This window comes from Lissotriton vulgaris, chromosome 9, assembly GCF_964263255.1.
Source record: "Lissotriton vulgaris chromosome 9, aLisVul1.2, whole genome shotgun sequence".
NCBI classification, from domain to species: Eukaryota; Metazoa; Chordata; class Amphibia; order Caudata; family Salamandridae; genus Lissotriton; species Lissotriton vulgaris.
In genome coordinates this window covers 1,138,251,891-1,138,268,272 of record NC_141697.1, presented here as the reverse complement: position 1 = coordinate 1,138,268,272, position 16,382 = coordinate 1,138,251,891, and the positions used below count along the sequence as shown (strand labels likewise).

At 45.9% G+C, this 16,382-nt stretch overlaps 1 protein-coding gene across 2 annotated transcripts in view; it reads left to right on the top strand.

Annotated features, from left to right (window-relative positions):
• The window catches only part of PTPDC1 (protein tyrosine phosphatase domain containing 1), a 370,176-nt gene that overhangs the window by 220,199 nt on the left and 133,595 nt on the right, over nt 1-16,382 (top strand). Inside the window, exons 4-5 of one of the 2 annotated variants that reach the window (XM_086939169.1) lie at nt 3,520-3,612; nt 16,154-16,325. In XM_086939169.1, coding sequence (XP_086795295.1) covers nt 3,525-3,612; nt 16,154-16,325 — 260 coding nt within the window. In that variant the 5' untranslated portion in view covers nt 3,520-3,524. Of the gene's footprint in view, nt 1-3,519; nt 3,613-15,958; nt 16,008-16,153; nt 16,326-16,382 lie in introns of those variants that run through there. The other variant, XM_086939170.1, reaches the window with a different exon arrangement.

Genomic DNA, 16,382 nt, shown 5'->3' with positions numbered 1-16,382 from the left:
GACCAAAAGAGCAGCCCCTCCCCGCCCATTGTCATTCTGTATGGGGCTGATGATTGCCACATACAGAATGACAAAGGGGCAGTCTGGGCTGGTAAATCATGTGGCGGCCTCCTCATGCCTCTGTGTACAGCAGGGCGTTCTGTAAAATAAAAGGCAAAACGCTAATGCTGCAACTTTAGCAACGTAAGAAAACAGTTTATATAAAGGAGCCTGTAAAATAAGTTAAAAAGAACGGGTTATCGTTCTTTCCCTGCCTCATCATTTTTTAACTGAAGTATTTTCAATATTATATCCAACAAAGCCATGGTTGCTGCTTTTTTTTTATTTTAAGCAACTAACAACCATTGACAAAGCCAATAGTCCTGGTTTTTGTTGGTGGAATGATACTTGCTGTTTTATATATCTGAATGCAATGGCAGAAACAACATAATACCAGTCGGGCGGAACACTACGCTAGCAATGATTTTTAGCCTCGGTGTTTTAAACTACGCCCTTAATTACATCGAACACCCCCTTTGAAGAGACCCCCCCCTAGTTTTTTTACACCACTTCAAGCCCTGGAAACAACACCATGTCACAGTCACCTCACATCCTGGCACTGTGCATCATGTGTGACTCATGACTTCTACGTTTTCAGACTGCCTATGTGCAGGGGCATAGTGAACTTTCCCCCACCCCACCCCTTGCTTTAGGAATTACAGCGAGGTGAAGTTCTTCATGGGCCTCTTCTGTCTGCAACTCTGTAGACAAAGGCTCAGCTCATAATGTGAAAAGGTGAGTGAGTAAATAAGTGAAGGAATGTGTGAATGGCTGGATGGATGACTGAAAGGTTGAATGGATGAATGAAAGGGTGAATGGATAGATAAAAGAAAGGATGGATGGATGAGTGGAAGTATGGATGAGGGAAAATGTAAATAGATGGATGTATGGGTGGAAGGGTAGTTGGATGGGTAAAGGGGTGGATGGGTGTATGAAAGGATGGATGGATGAGTGAAAGCTTAGATGATGGGCGAGTGAATGGGTGGATAGATGAGTGAAAGGATTGATGGATTGAATTGATAAGTGAAATGGTGAATGGATGGATGGATGAGTGAAAGGGGTAGATGGACACAAGGATGAATAGATGAGTGAAAAGTGAAAGGGTGGATGGATGAGAGAACGGATGGATGGGTGAGTGAAAGGATCAATGGATGGAATACATGAATGGATGAGTAGATGGATGGGTGGATGATGGATGGATGGATAAGTGAAAGGGGGATGGAGAGAGAAAGGGAGGATGAATGAAAGGGTGAATGGGTGGAAGGATAAGTGACTGGGTGGATGGATGAGTAAGTGAATGAATGAATGGCTAGATGGGTGAAAGGGTAAATGGCTGGATGGATGAGGAAATAGATGGATGGGTGAAAGAGTGGGTGGATGACTGTACGGAAGGATGGGGTGAAAGGGTGGATAGATGAATAATGGCTGGATGACTGAAAGGGTGGATGGAGGGATGGATGAGTGTAATGATGGATGGAAGGATATATGGTGGATAGATTTGCAAATGGTTGAATATGTTTGGATATAAATGGGCACATAGATGAAAGGACATATTGAATGGTGAAAGACTGAATAATAGATAAAACAATGATTACACCTTGTAGCACCCATTATCTTAAGTAGCATTTCCTATACATTGACTTTCACGTTAATATGAGTCATTGTCTCTATATAATGTGTGGGATGTAATGCACTCCGAGACCCTGCCCTACATAATTGGGGTGAGTAACACTATAAGAGAAATTAAATACACATGAGAGACGGTCTAAGTGAAGATGATGGGCACCATTGAAGGGTGATGGCAAGGCAGGACTGGCCGGACCGGGCATCGGGTGTTTCCCTGGGAGGCTGGAAAGGGGGGGGAGCGGTTTTGTTACTGGGGGCTGGCTCGCAAAGTTCCTTATATATCCAGTAGTTTTCAATCAACAATAAAAGGGGCTTCACTTATATTCAGGTGTGGCTCACCATTGTCTGGTGATTAATGTACCTGCTGGAGCGAGATGCGAATTTTGAATTGTCTAAGGCAGCAAGCTGCAGCCATACTGAAAAACCGTGAAGTGCACGATTGTCTCAACCAAATATATACCTATTTTGACTTGTACTTAGATAGTTGTCTATTTACTTACATATATACTATTGCGCGACCACCTCTGACGTATCTGTAAAACGTACCTTTTGTCCCGAAGTTTTGTCCTGAATTTTGACCTTTTGTCCTGAATTTTTGTCCTGAATTTTGACCCTTTGTCCTGAATTTTTACACTCCCCGTCCTGAATTTGTACCTATGCCAGTTGGTCACCCTATTGCCTGTGTGTTCATGAGCTCTGTATTTAAGTAGTGAACTCAGAGTCCGCAGGGAGATGCAGCTTCTAAGAACTGCCAGAGGTCCTCCGAGAGGCAGCTACGGTGCGTGCGACAAGAAGAGGCACGTGCCTCACCTGTATGCTAGGGGTCGTTGCGAATCAGCGCTTTAAACAGGGGGGTGGGGGGGGGGATAAATGCAAACTGAGTCGCAGGCTAGAGGTGGGGTTCGTGGCGGGATTAGAGGTGATGCTTTGGGGCGACGCACATTTAATAGGATGATGCATTTCCTATTTTTCTATCATGCACATTAGCAAACAGTGAGTGCTTTTTAAACAGAAACCTTAGAATGAAACCGCAGATATAGCACTCTTTTGAACGAAAAAAGCCTCACTTGTTAAACATCAGTTAAGTGCACACTGCACCCAACACACTCGCATGCAAGCACACCCAGTAGCACACAAGCACTCACAGACAGCATTCAATACATTTGTTTTTACAAATCCTTACATTCATGAATCATGTACTTTGATTGGCATCCGCCGTGCCTCACTGTCGCTTCATTCTTCGCCTCATACTTACTCGAATCAAGCGCTGTCTTACTCTGCTACACCGTCATGCAGTCGTCACTTACATTTTATACGGGTCACGAGATGGGGCAGTCAGAAGGCCCTGGCACATTAGTACCTGCGATTGGCAGCTCAGGACCGTATTGGAGCCAGTGCCATTCCTCTAAGCTTGCCTTGCTGCCCCATGAGTACTCTCTTTGGCCAAGGAGAAGGTACGGTCCTCAAGGGCAAAATTCAGAAGTGCCGGTACTCGGTACCGGTGAGTACCGGCCCATTTAAAGCAATGATCTGGCCACTCTGTGTCGGTTAATGAACCACACATGTCCTCGCGCGATGGCAGTACTTCTTGCAAAAGATCAACAGAATCATGAGAGCACTGGCATTTTTGTCAGCGAGTCAACATAAGTCATTCTTTTCTTGTCAAGATCATTGGGGTGAAGTGATGTTCGCAGTAGCCAGTGGGCTATCAGTGTTTGAATTGGGCTGCACTCTCTCCTGTCCTGGGCTGATGGTGTCTTCCAGTCCACCCATTCATGATTACCTGGTGCATTTATTTAGCACATAAAGACAAACCAATTGGAAATAATAAGATTGTACATTTTGTCAACACAGGTGCTATGATGGCAGCTGAAGTTTTGATAAAAAATGAAGTCCTTTACTGTTCAACACTGAGCAGCAGCACACATTTTTCAGCCATGAAGTCAGGTAATTATTTTGTGCTATTCTTTTACTGTTCTTCATCTGAAGTCTCATAAAATCGTAAATACAATTCTTGCATTCACAGTTTGAGTTTATGTAGAATTGGGATTTTATTTTACGTCGGCTCAGCATGTACTGATGCTTGTGTTCTTATTAGTTTTTTAATAATGTTTCAAAGCATGATGCTGAAAAAATACATAGCACAGTGGGTTGGAGGTGTGAATGTCAAATGTGTTAAAGCAAAACACTTGACGGTAGGCATTGTGTAATATGAAATTTTTTATTCCTCATCATTTATTCTCCATGCCCATCTTTTATTTTGTCAGCTTTCCAGTCTCAATGTTTTAAACCTTGTTTGTTTATCTCAGAGTACTCGTTTACTTATTGCCTTTATCTATTTACATTTCTAACCCATAAAATGGGTACAAATGGAATAGTACTTTAGTTTAAAAATGTAAAAGATTACTGTGGGAGAGAGTAACTCACCCGCTTAATAATACAGCAGCTTGCTTTGCCAAATTGCAGTTTAAATTAGAAAACCCAGGGGCGGCTCCTCCGCTAAGGAGTGTCGTCCCACTGCTTCTCTGCAGTGCAAAAAAGGAAAAATAAAATGATAACAACACAGGGTTATTATCATTTTATTTTTCTCTGCTGAAGCCAGTTTTGGGGCGGGGCTGGGCTTGGCTGTCGTCACAGCCAGCAGGGGGAGGAGTGATGAGTGCACTTTAGTGCGCATGACGATTTAGCCGGTCGTCTTGGGCAGGCAAACAGTCGTGCGCATGTTCTCCACCCGGCTGTATTGCACAGCCTGGGTGGAGAACATGCACTGGCTCCCACTCCCTGTCTGAGCGCCGTACCAAGGTCACTCAAACTAATCACGACATTGCTGTCATGCTGTTGACACCAGCGTCGTGATTGGCTAGGGGAGTCTGGGAGCCTCTGTGCTTCTGATTGGCTAGGGGAGTCTGGGAGCCTCTGTGCTTCTGGTTCACAGAAGGAAAGGACGGAGGAGAGGCAGCGTCCTCTTTTCTTTCTTTTTACTCCCCTCTTTATGCCCCAGCTCTACTGCTCGGGAGCAGCCGCCACTGAGAAAACCTCAACTTAACTCCTTGTGAGCCCTGGTTGTCTCCATGTACGCGTACGATGACACCCTCTATGTCCGCCATCCCCAAGAGAACCTTGGTCCCATGGTCCACGAGGTGGTGTGCTTTGGGGGTTTATTAGGCATTCAGGTTAATTGGAACAAATCTATCCTCTTCCCTCTGACGGACGCCACTATCCTCTTCATTCCGGATTACCCGTTTCAGTGGGCTTCTGGGCCCACCAGGTATCTGGGCATCTGGCTCAGCCGGAATGTGGACGAACTCTGGAGGGCAAACTTCGGTCGCGCGGTGGACTGGCTGGAGACTAAGATTCCCATCTGGCACCATCTTCCACTATCCTTGGCGGGGCACATTGCCATCGCCAAGATGGTCGTAGAAATGTGCTGATCCCCTGCTGTCCGCTGTTGATTTTTTGCAGCCCCCTCCCCGCCAGTGCCCTGTCTGCCTTATGCGCCCCTCCATGCCCTCCCTAATTCAGCTGTATGCTATTCATGTACAAGTGCCTTTACGATGTATGTAACAGATGCAATCTTTCTTTCTCTCATAGTTTATCGCTGTATTATTGTCCTTTTTTAATATGTAACGTGATGTGCAACTTTTAATTAAGGTCTTTAAAAAAAGTAATAATAATTTACTCCTTGTAGCTATGGCCCAGAGCAATAGGTTATTACTAAGAGAAGTAGGTGTTACATATTTAAGCCACTCCAAAACCGCGGTAAAGTTAGAAAACCAAACAATATATTTTCCAAACCAGTCTAGTAACAAGAATTTGCAATGCAATTGGTCTCGCATTTGCAAGAGTTTGAGCTATTGGCACGGTAAATGACAATGCCTTTTATTTATGTGTTTTGAAAACCTGCAAGCAGTGCATAAACATTTGCTTAAACACATAAATAACAGAAATTGTCATTTATAGTGCCAATAGCTTAAATTATCGCAAATGAGAGACCTATTGTATTGCAGATACTTGTTTTAAAGGCTCTAACTAGGACATTTTGATGGCTTCTCAATTTCCAAGTGTGGTGCGCAGAGATTAACTCTTCCTATTTTGATGAGATACCACCGCCATGGACCACTGATGACACTTAGGTAGCTGATTGATAGAGTGTACAATTCAACTTAAACTCTGTCCATGATGCCCAACAACACTTGCAACAAAACGTTCAGGTGAGGTGGCAGAATGGGGAGCTGGGGGGAGGGGGAGTTAGAGGTGCTGAGGTCACTAGATAGTAGAAATGAATATCGAGGAGTGACGGCCCTTGGGGTGGCGATGTTGAACAAGTGAGGTAGTGCTTTTATTGTGCAAGTACTAGGCATAAAGGGCAGCATGCAGGGGGGAAGTACAGTCTTTGTGCTATGATGGCTGTGGAAAGTGTGTGAACAACGATGCATTGGCCCAGAGGAGCGGCCGCCGCCATGGGGGAGGAAGCTTAGCACTCCTGCGAGAGTCAAAGCTGCAAGCAGCAGAGTTACCCCCACTCCCTTTTAGGTATGCGTCTGTGTGGAGCAAAAGATGAGCAAATGCTGAGTCATATGGGGCCGCTGTGCTTCTGCACCAAGGTGGCAGAGGTCCCCACTGAGCTTGGTGCGCGGATTTCAATGACAGTGGCCTTAGGGAGCAGAGCAAAAGGGGCCCAATCAGGTTTGCAACATAACAGGGGGTCCCTCCTTTCCCTGGTACATCATTTACTGCTTGGTAGTGATCCTGTGATTAGGAGGGAGCGGGTGGGGTGGGGGGTGGATGCAGGATCGGGGTTTGTAGGTTGCCAAGGCAGCAAGTGGTGCAAGGTTTTGGGTTTGATGCCTTGAGGCTGTTTTTTTTCCATGGGGACTATGCTTCTTGAGGGGGAGGGTGGGGCTGAGAGAGGGGCATATGTGGCTGAATAAAGTGTATTGTTAAAGTCCCTTTACTTAGCTGCGTTTTGTATTACTTTTCCCATTATTTTTAGGTCTTATTAGGTGCACAAAAACAACGCACAAGGGTTGGGTGTGGGTTGGTACAGTCTGTGGGTTTTAGGATTCTCACTCATAACGCAGACATGTGGGGTGTTACGTTAATTTCTTCATGCAGCAGAGACTTGACACGTTAGATGCGATTTGTGCAGCCTCTCCTAATCCTACTGCATGTTCCGAGTTCCGAGAGCCTGGGGCAAGCCCAGAGTACAGTCACTCATGCCACAAGTGTACTTTGAAATTGAGAGACCTTACCAGCCTGTACACACATGAAGATCTGCTGCATCTGGTTCAATGAGTGCATGCGTCCTGCGCCTCTGTGCGGCCACCATTGCTCAAAGGCAACGTCCCTAGAGTGGTGTGGTTGTGGCGGCCGGAACTGTTGAACAAAAAGGAAAGTGAAAGGGCGCACAGATACAAAAAGAGAAGCATCCTCCATTGCTCAAGGACAGCATCCTGTGAGTGGGGGTGTAAACAAAAATGGAACTGAAGGTGCACACTGTGCGTGGAAAATACAAGTGAAATACTTGTATTAACCCCTTCGACGCTCATGACGAGCTCAGCTCGTCATGAGGTACACCCCTCGTACACTCATGACGAGCTGAGCTCGTCATGAACAATGGGATTTACAGATTTTCAGCGCAGGGGGGGAAAATCATAAGAGTTGAAGGTGTTAAAGTAAATTAAGCGGGCGCTACGATAATGACTGACACCCGTGCATGAAACTGACAGGAATGATTCATATCCTGTCCCTTGTCCCAGGCTAGTGGCATTGGCAGCAGGCCCGCCTTCAGACCAGGCACTGGGAGGGCAGGGTTTGATAATTTAAAAACAAGGTGGAAGAGACGCCGTGCGCGAGCAAAAGAGACCTCGTGGGCGAGCAAAATATCCAGTCCGTGTGGGCGAGCCGAAAAGGAGACAGAGAGTGAACAAACAAGCCTCACTCCAAATCAAAAGGGAGCCTTTATGACGCTCGCCAATGCAAAGCATGGGTGGATCTTCGACTCTGCTTCCGAGAGCAACCCGACAACAATAGATCTCGCAGAGCGAGCATCGCATGCTCTGCGACGCTAGGCGAGACCTAAAAAAGGAGAAACATGAGTAAGACACCAAGCATTGGCTAAACAAATGGCTTGCATTTTGAGTCCTTGCTGAAACATTTCAGTACTTGCAGCACTGAAAAATCAAACAAAAACATATTGCTTTCTATGTAGAATGCATCTGTGAGCTAAATAATGTAATGAGTGAATGTTTAGTGCACTTTTGAAATCTAAAGTAGTTCCTCATACATTGTAGCACAAGCACTTCATAGAATGATACACCAAAAAGCCATTAGTATGATGTTTAAGAGTTACTCTGGGTGGAGTCATCATCCACCCTATGTATATTTTAATGCCAAGTAACAATAGGTCTTTTAGACAGCTGCATTGTCAAACCAGACCTCGAAATGGTAAAAGTCAGATCAATGGAATCAGAAATAAGAACTTTCCATGTTATAAGACAAAATGAAAACCTCTTCTACAGCTCCTAGGCTTCCAGGAAAACCTCCACAGTTCCAAGTCTATATCTAGCCACGGCTTTCGTCTGTTCCAGTGCAGTCCATCCATAAGTGGGCAACTGCTTCTCCTACAAAGAATGAGGCTTTCTTGATTACCATGGGTTCCTGCATTTACAGGAGTATAGCCAAGTGACCTCTCAAGAGTTTTTTGTGTCGCTGGGTCCAAGTGTTGAGCAGGTCACACCTCAGTCCTTTTCATAGGCAGGTCCAATTTGCATATTGAGGGGCAACATTTGACAGATTTTGACCTTCCTCCCAAAATCTGAAACACTATTCTGGCAGCCAGGCATCCCCCCACCGAGTTGGTATACACCTGCATTTGGGACAAATTTGTGTCATGGTGCGCTTTCCACAACTTCGACCCCCTTCATACACCCCTATCTCAAGTTCCATTGTTTGTAATATCCTTCTCCCAGCAGAGCTGTGCTCTGGGCACAGTTAAGGGTTACCTTTCTGCTATCTCATCATTTTTGTGATGCTGGAACAACTTTCTCTCTTTAAGTCACCCATAGCTGGTAGGTTCCTTAAAAGCCTGCAACATGTTTCCCTCCATGCCATTCATAATGCCTTATTGGAACCTCAATTTGTTTCTCATCTTTCTCATGTGTACACCATTGGAGCCTCTCCACAGTTGCCCTATTACGCTCTTATCTCTAAAAACTGTTGTCTTAGTGGTCATAACATCGGCCAGGAGGGTCCATGAATTACAGGCATTCTCAGCCCACCCTTTTAAAACACTTGTTATCCTGACAAGCTGGTTTTCCAGACACATGCCTCCCTCCTTCCGAAGGTTGTGACTCCATTCCATGTAGGCCAGAACATCACCCTGCCTACTTTGTTTGCCCCGCCTCATCCCTCCAAAGACGAGGTGACACTCCATCATCTGGATCCAACTAGAGCATTGTTATTCTACCTTGACCGTACAAGAGAATTCTGGGTGGACTAGCAACTCTTCAGCGGATTTGTGGGAGCAAACAGGGAAGGCAGTACAGAAGCGAACCATCTCATGGTGGATTGTCTTGTGCATTAAGATCTGCTACATATTGTTATGTTTATGTTATGTTATGTTATGTTATACTGTATTTGTAGAGAGCACAGCTACTCAAAGTATCCCGGCGCTGATTCCCAAGAAAGCCTCTCACATAACTATTCAGGGGAAAACACAACCACATAACTATTGGCCAGGAAGCCGCCCCCGAGGGCTTGCTGGCTCACTCCACCAGAGGCAAGGCTGCAACCACTGCCTTAATGCATGCCATCTGGGTTCTGGACATCTGCCAGGCAGCAAGGAGGGCCTCCCTGCACACGTTCCCAAGCACTACTTTCCAGGCAGTCAGGTCCGTCGTGACGGGCACTTCGCCTGATAAGTCCAGAAGGATTTTCTACTCTTATTGGTTTCACAGTCCTACCTCCAGGGAGGTATTGCTTGGGGATCTATTCTAAGGTAAGGAATCTGTGGCTAGAAGTCTCTACCAGTTGAACAAGTTACTTATCTTCGGTAATACCTTATCTGGTAGAGACTCTGTCTAGACGCAGATTCCTTACCGAACCTCCCATCCTCCCTGTTATGTGAATCAATTACCGTGTAGGGAACACCCTTTCAAGGGCCTTAGTTTGTCACACTAGTAGTCAGTCTCATCATGGTTCTGTGCTCCTGGCATGGAAAGTTGTGAAAGTAACTGACATCGGCGAACCAAGGTAGCACCTATATAGGTACAGCACACGTCACTTTCTGCAACACATCAAGCTGAACGCCACCTACTGATTTGTAGGGTTACTGCTCAATACATTTTCTGGATCCAGTCCGACACCTAGGAATAATTCTAAGGTAAGAAATCTGTGGCTAGATAGTCTCTACCAGATAAGACGTTACAGAAGGTAAGGAACTTACTTGTTCCTTATGTCTACCAACACTAAGAAGTACCAGCAGTGGCTTTTCATCAGTGGCAATAGGGTGGAAGCTCTGATAGGCAGAGGAGCCAGTGTGACTACTGGCATCCATAGAGAAAATCATTCATAATGTTCGCCATCATGTACAGAATACTGACATTCCTGTGAGTTACTGTACTGTGGTGATGCTTACCCTGGATTACGGTGTATCTTGTTCCTACTGACTGTTGAACAGTGTCATGGAGCACTCTGAATGTAAGAAGATAGAACTCCAGGCACATGATCAAATGTTGGGACCACCTAAGTGGGTTACCACAAAAGCCAGAGCAGCGCCTCAAGGTGACCTGAATCCTAAAAGAGTGGGCCAGGTTCCCATGAGAAGGAATAGAGGGAGGGGGGCACAAAAAAGCAGCCTTAGAAATGCCCACTGCTTGGGAGGAGCCTGACCTTGAGGGTAGGACTCGAAGCCTATCGTAGAGATGGATCTGCCCTTGGAAACCTGCCTGAGCTAAATTAGGTGCATGATGTAGGAGGACCCACTGAGTCAGACTACTGCAAGGCGCAGGAGTGCCCTACTCTTGAAGTCCTTCAGCAGCTGGCTAAGGCACAGGCCAAAGAAGACATCAGTGGGCTTTCCAGCATGTGTGTTAATAGCTCCGTTTACTAAAAAGTCACCCTGTTGATTTAATTTCTGCTGCCTTTTACACGTAGTTAATACCTTCCGCGATATTGACATACAGTTGAGGTCAATCAGTAAGTGGATTAAGCAAAGTAACACTTTAAATCCATTCAGGCTACTCCTAAATTATATGGATATAATCAAAAAGATGTGGCTCTTAATAACACTTCTCTGTTTATAGAATGAATACATTTTATTTGAGCATTTTAATCTCATATCTAGAGAATTAATGTATTAAAAAAGTCAATGGGAGGCATTCACTCAATTATAATAAAGATGCTGAAAATGTTTTATGATAGTTTGAGAGGAGACTTATTTCTTTAGTGTGCGTTTTTACATAACACGCCAACAGGAATTAGTGAGCTTTTAAGAAAACGGAAAGGAAGTAGTTCACATAACAAACAGTATCCATTAGGATGGTAGAGGTGGCATTGGGGTTACAGATAACCAACAATAAGAATTTGAACTGTAGCAGTAATGTGGGCTGTTCTGTTTAAAGGTGGTGGAGGTGGGTTTGTTTCGTAGGTCTCCTGGAGAAGGCAGTGGCAGCTCCAGAAGAATGTTGGTGCAATGCTTCTGAAATATTACATTTTTATATTTCCTGATGCAGAAAATGTTTGCTTCTCAGACCTCTTAGGCCTGAGATGGTGATACTGTTTTACAAAATAAAAGAGGTTGATTTGAATGGATTGCGTCGATATGGAGCCGGTGTAGCTCCTTCAATAAGGGCAAGATGTGATTGAACTTGCTCAATGATTATAACAAACACAGCCTTGATGGGAACTAATGCAGACTAAGGCAACGCATCTGGTATGTTATATGTTATGTTATAAACCGTTTTGTAGCGCGCTCTGTTACTTGTGAGTATCCTGGCGCGGGGAAGGGATCAAAGCGGCAGAAAACAAGACAGAAGAGAATCCTCCTAACCTGCACTCGTGAATAGGTGGGTTTTCAGATGTTTTTTAAAAGCAGTGACTGTCGGCATGGAGCGAAGATGGAGAGGGAGGGCATTCCAGGCCCGAGCCACCACCACCGACAGCGACATACCACCCAGTCTGGCGCGTTTGAAGCGGGGAAGAGACAGTTTGAACAACGAGGCAGATCTCAGGGTGCGTGCCGGGATGTACTTAGTGAATCTTCTCTTCAGATATGAGGGGCCTTGGTCATGGATTGCGCGAAACGCCAGCACCAAGGCTTTAAACGGAATGCGTTGTGTTACTGGAAGCCAGTGAAGCGAGCGCAGCTCCGTGCGAACGCTCTTCCACCTGGGGATGTTAAATAATAGGCGTACAACCGCATTCTGAACAATTTGGAGGCGATTGACCAGGTATGCCGGAATGCCACTAAACAGTGCATTCGCATAATCAAGGCGAGCCAGTATGAGTGCTCTGGCAACCGACTCTCTGGCCTCCCTGGGGAGCAGAGGGAAAAATTTGCGGAGCATTTTCAGAGTGGCAAAACAAGTGCCAGTGAGTTTTTTGATGTGATACTCAAATCTGAGATCCTCCGTAAACCAAATGCCCAGATTTTTTGCAGGTCTCCCCATCTCTGTTGGACCAGGAATGTTTGGGGGCCAGAGTGTGCTCTTGAATGAGGGAGGAAAGGAGCCGTAAAAGAGCACCTCGGACTTGTCCTCATTGCACTTCAGCTGGGCCTGTGTTAACCAGCGAAATACTGAGGACAGACACAGATGAACTGTAGATGTGTCTAGGTTGTCATCTGGCCAGGTAAACAACAGTTGGGTGTCATCAGCATACCCTAAAATTTTAGCCCCGAACTGTTCAGCTAAGTATACCAAAGGTGTAATGTATACATTGAACAGAAGGGGGCTAAGTGTGGACCCCTGCGGGACCCCTGTAAGCAAAGGTCTTTGCTCCGAAGCATACGGAGGCATCCAAACCTGCTGGGTCCTATCTGATAGAAAAGAAGAAAGCCAATCAAGCACCACTCCCCCAATACCAATGTCCGACAGCCGGCCAAGAAGGAGATCATAGGGGACAGTATCGAAAGCGGCAGAGAGGTCCAATAAAATTAGGACCGCTCTGCCACCTCCATCAAGACACTCCCGGATGGCTTCAGACATCTCCACCAGGGCCGTCTCGGTGCTATAAGCAGCCCTGAAGCCCGATTGGGCCGGGTGGAGGGCATTAGATGGTCAAAGATAACACACAGAATTAATAAAATATAAAGCAATGGCCATCAAGCCCAAGTGTTCCATTCTGCAGAGAATCGCTATCCCACCTTGCATCTCATACGCACAGCCAATGATTGCCCTTTTAAGGCTGCCGCAGAAGACCCATGATGATGCTAAGACTTCTATTGCTCTTCTACTCCTAGATCAGTATCCCAAGATCCCAGGTGCCTGTGCTAGGCCCTCAGATGCCATGGGGGGAAAGGGGGGGGGCAGAAAAAAATCCTAACCAGTGGCTGTTCAGACTGCCATAGATGCATGCCACATATTCATTGTTTGGCCACAAAAGCTCCTCTTCTCGAAACCCTCCGTTCTGTGTTTGTAACACCGAACAAACCCCACAAAATGCCTAAATATGCTCATATTGGTGAAATGTCCTTCACTGTGTCTTCTCACAGGCTTTATCTACAAGATCATGAGTCAGATTCTTCTTTCCTTTCACTGGCTTCTTATGTGCAAGAGATTTCTTCTCAAATCTCTGGTCATCATGAACACAGTGGTCCACCAGTCTCCCCTGGGGTCATGGTAATGGAATTCAATAGGCACCAGAAGCAATTGAGCTCAGTCACCTCCACGAAGGTTCAAAATCCAGAACTGTTGTGAAATAGGGCTTTTTCTGTGGAGGCTGCCAGGGTATGGTTCATGCTTCCTCGTCCACTGCGCTCAAAACATGTTCTGTTCATGTTTCACAAGGATCTGAACACCTGGCTTTTTGCCCATGGACCCTTGTGCTCTTTCTTGGGTGCTTCACCTTATTATATAAAATGTGCCATCTGCAGCTATTGCTAATGGTACGAAAGAAACTAAAAACATTCAACTCAATTAAATTCACCAGCTTTATTTAATGTATGTAATAAACCATATAAGGACACATCATAAAATACAATAAAATATGAAATTAAAAACATAAAAAGCTGAAATGCATATATAAAAACACTTGCCCATAAGCAAAATTAAACATGGCAGGTGGCTGTGAGTATGGCGTACATACCATAAATCAAATGAGAACATCAAAGAATGCCTAAGCTATAATGAGCATTTAAGAAAGGTGGCCACTCCGAGAAAAATTTGGGGATTTGGGAGGGACTACAGATACAGAAGAGCCTGCATGTGTTCTAAGATTAGGGTGCCTCTCAACAGGAGAAACACCCACCTCCTGGCACGACTGTTATAAAATTTGCAAAATAAAGTAAAATGGGTAAGGGTTTGCAAAGATCGCTCGTTGCAGGGATAGATTGGGATTTCCTTTGGGTTGAACTGATCCAGAGGAAGCGAAAGTTGCCACCTGATCAGGCCCAACCTAAACCTGGTGAGAAGAGCCCTGTCCCAAGCAGTTGGTACTTTGCCTAAATAAGGTTCCAAACCAAGGTTGTTTATATGGCCACATACTCTCTATTTGCGGGTTTCTGCAGTTCACAGTCCCCCCTTTCCCTGGCAAAGAGTTCCCTCAATTTTTGTTCTAACTCCTAGACAGAGGCAGCTGAATCCATTTGCAGTATTTAGTCACAGTGTACTTGATCCCTGATTGGTACTACTGAGAATGCCGGCAGATGTCACACTGGTTACATTAAATAAGAATCAAGCAGGATTTATAGAGTCCCGCAAATCCCTCGGGAGCCTATCCGGGCTCTGTGATAAGGCCAAGTGATCAACCATCACCAAATTCCCGTCCTGCTCTACTGTACATAAAAAACCTGGGGCGCTTACTGAGGGGTTGTATTAGGCCTGACAATGTTCCCATTGGCCTCTGTCTCTGGAAACGTGCACTTGCATTACAAATATCTCTAAACAAGGAGTACATAGAGAGGGAGCCAGTGACACTAGTCAAAGTAGCAAAATTGAATTCCTTTCTTTCAATATCGTGTTTGACTGGCGCTGGACACACCACAAAATTCACTGAGTGCGTATATTACCTCACTCGAATTGCTGGGGTTGTGGTGTTCGCAGATGTGTCCTATCACGCATTTTGTGGCAAAGATTTGGGGATTCAATTTGGGCAGAAGTAGCAACAGCTAAGGGAGCTCAGTCCACCACACGATATTAGTGCCTTGATAGGAATGACAAAATCATAGAAGTATATAGATTACAACGTCACTCGCTAACCTGCTGACATTAAAGATTTCTGTACAACAATGGAATGTGCAAGGCTCTGGTACGGGACTTTGCAAAACTTCAAAGAGTTTATTGGCAGAAGAGGGCCTGTTGGAGAACTGCTAGCCTTTGCACAGGTGAGTCGCTGTGCGTTTTGTTCTGGAGTGTCAACGTTTACATAACATTTTCTGGTGGGGGCACATTGGATAATGTTGCCTAAATTGAACCAGTTCACTTGTCCGTGCAAAATCCTGTTTCACAGAATCACTACTCAACCTATACTTAAGTAAGGGCGTCACTAGACTTCTTCCAGTGTATTCAGAAGCCTGTGGGATGCCATACATCACTTTTACTTTAAGTGGTAGCAAGAACACCTGCAAACTGCCCGGTATTATTTTAATCTATCTATCTTGCCCGCTTGGAGTCTACGTTTCTTTAATGCTTTCAGTTCAGTTTCATATAATCCAGCAAAGACACACCGTTTCTTTCTCAAGAGCATGGAGTATACGTATATCACATTGTTGCTGCTTATTCGAATGCCATTGGAGCGGGTTTCCAGTTAGTGAGTACTCGTTGCTAAGGGAACAGCCCAGCCTATCCCGAGCCAGCGTTTGATCTTATGGATTCAAGGGCACATCTCGAAGTTGGTGCTGAGGAGGAAGTTTGATGCCGCGCGCAGCTCTGCTCCCAGCCGGCGCGAGCTCGGCACAGAGCGCAGCACCATGCAGGGCTCGCCCAGGCGCCTCTCGGCTGTGCACGCCCTGAACTCCTTCATGCAGGGCAGGAGGCACTCGGCCACGGAGACCGTGCACCGAGTGCTGCAGAGACGGCGGAGCTCGGTCATCGAGGAGCTCTCGTCTTCCACGCACAGGGTGATGGTGGCCGTGGCGTCCGTGGACAACATGGAGATGCCCACCAGCCTCAAAGAGTCCAAAAGTAACGTGATGATTTATTTGTATTTACTAGCGCCTAAGTGCCACTGCTGTAGACAGCAAGCACTCATTTAAGGCTCCTATTAAGGTGGGTTGATGGAAACTCCATTCAGTTGCAGGAGTTTGATCCTTGTCGTTGTTCTATTGCAGGAAGCTCGAGGCGCCCGACTTCGAAGTACACCAAAGTGGGCGAGCGCCTGCGGCATGTGATCCCGGGGCACATGCAGTGCTCGATGACGTGCGGAGGCCGCGCGTGCAAGTACGAGAACCCGGCCCGCTGGAGCGACGAGGAGCAAGCCGTGAAGGGGCTCTACTCCTCCTGGTAAGAGATGGACCTGCTACGGCGACCCGGCCTCACAAAACACACACCTGGTACAAA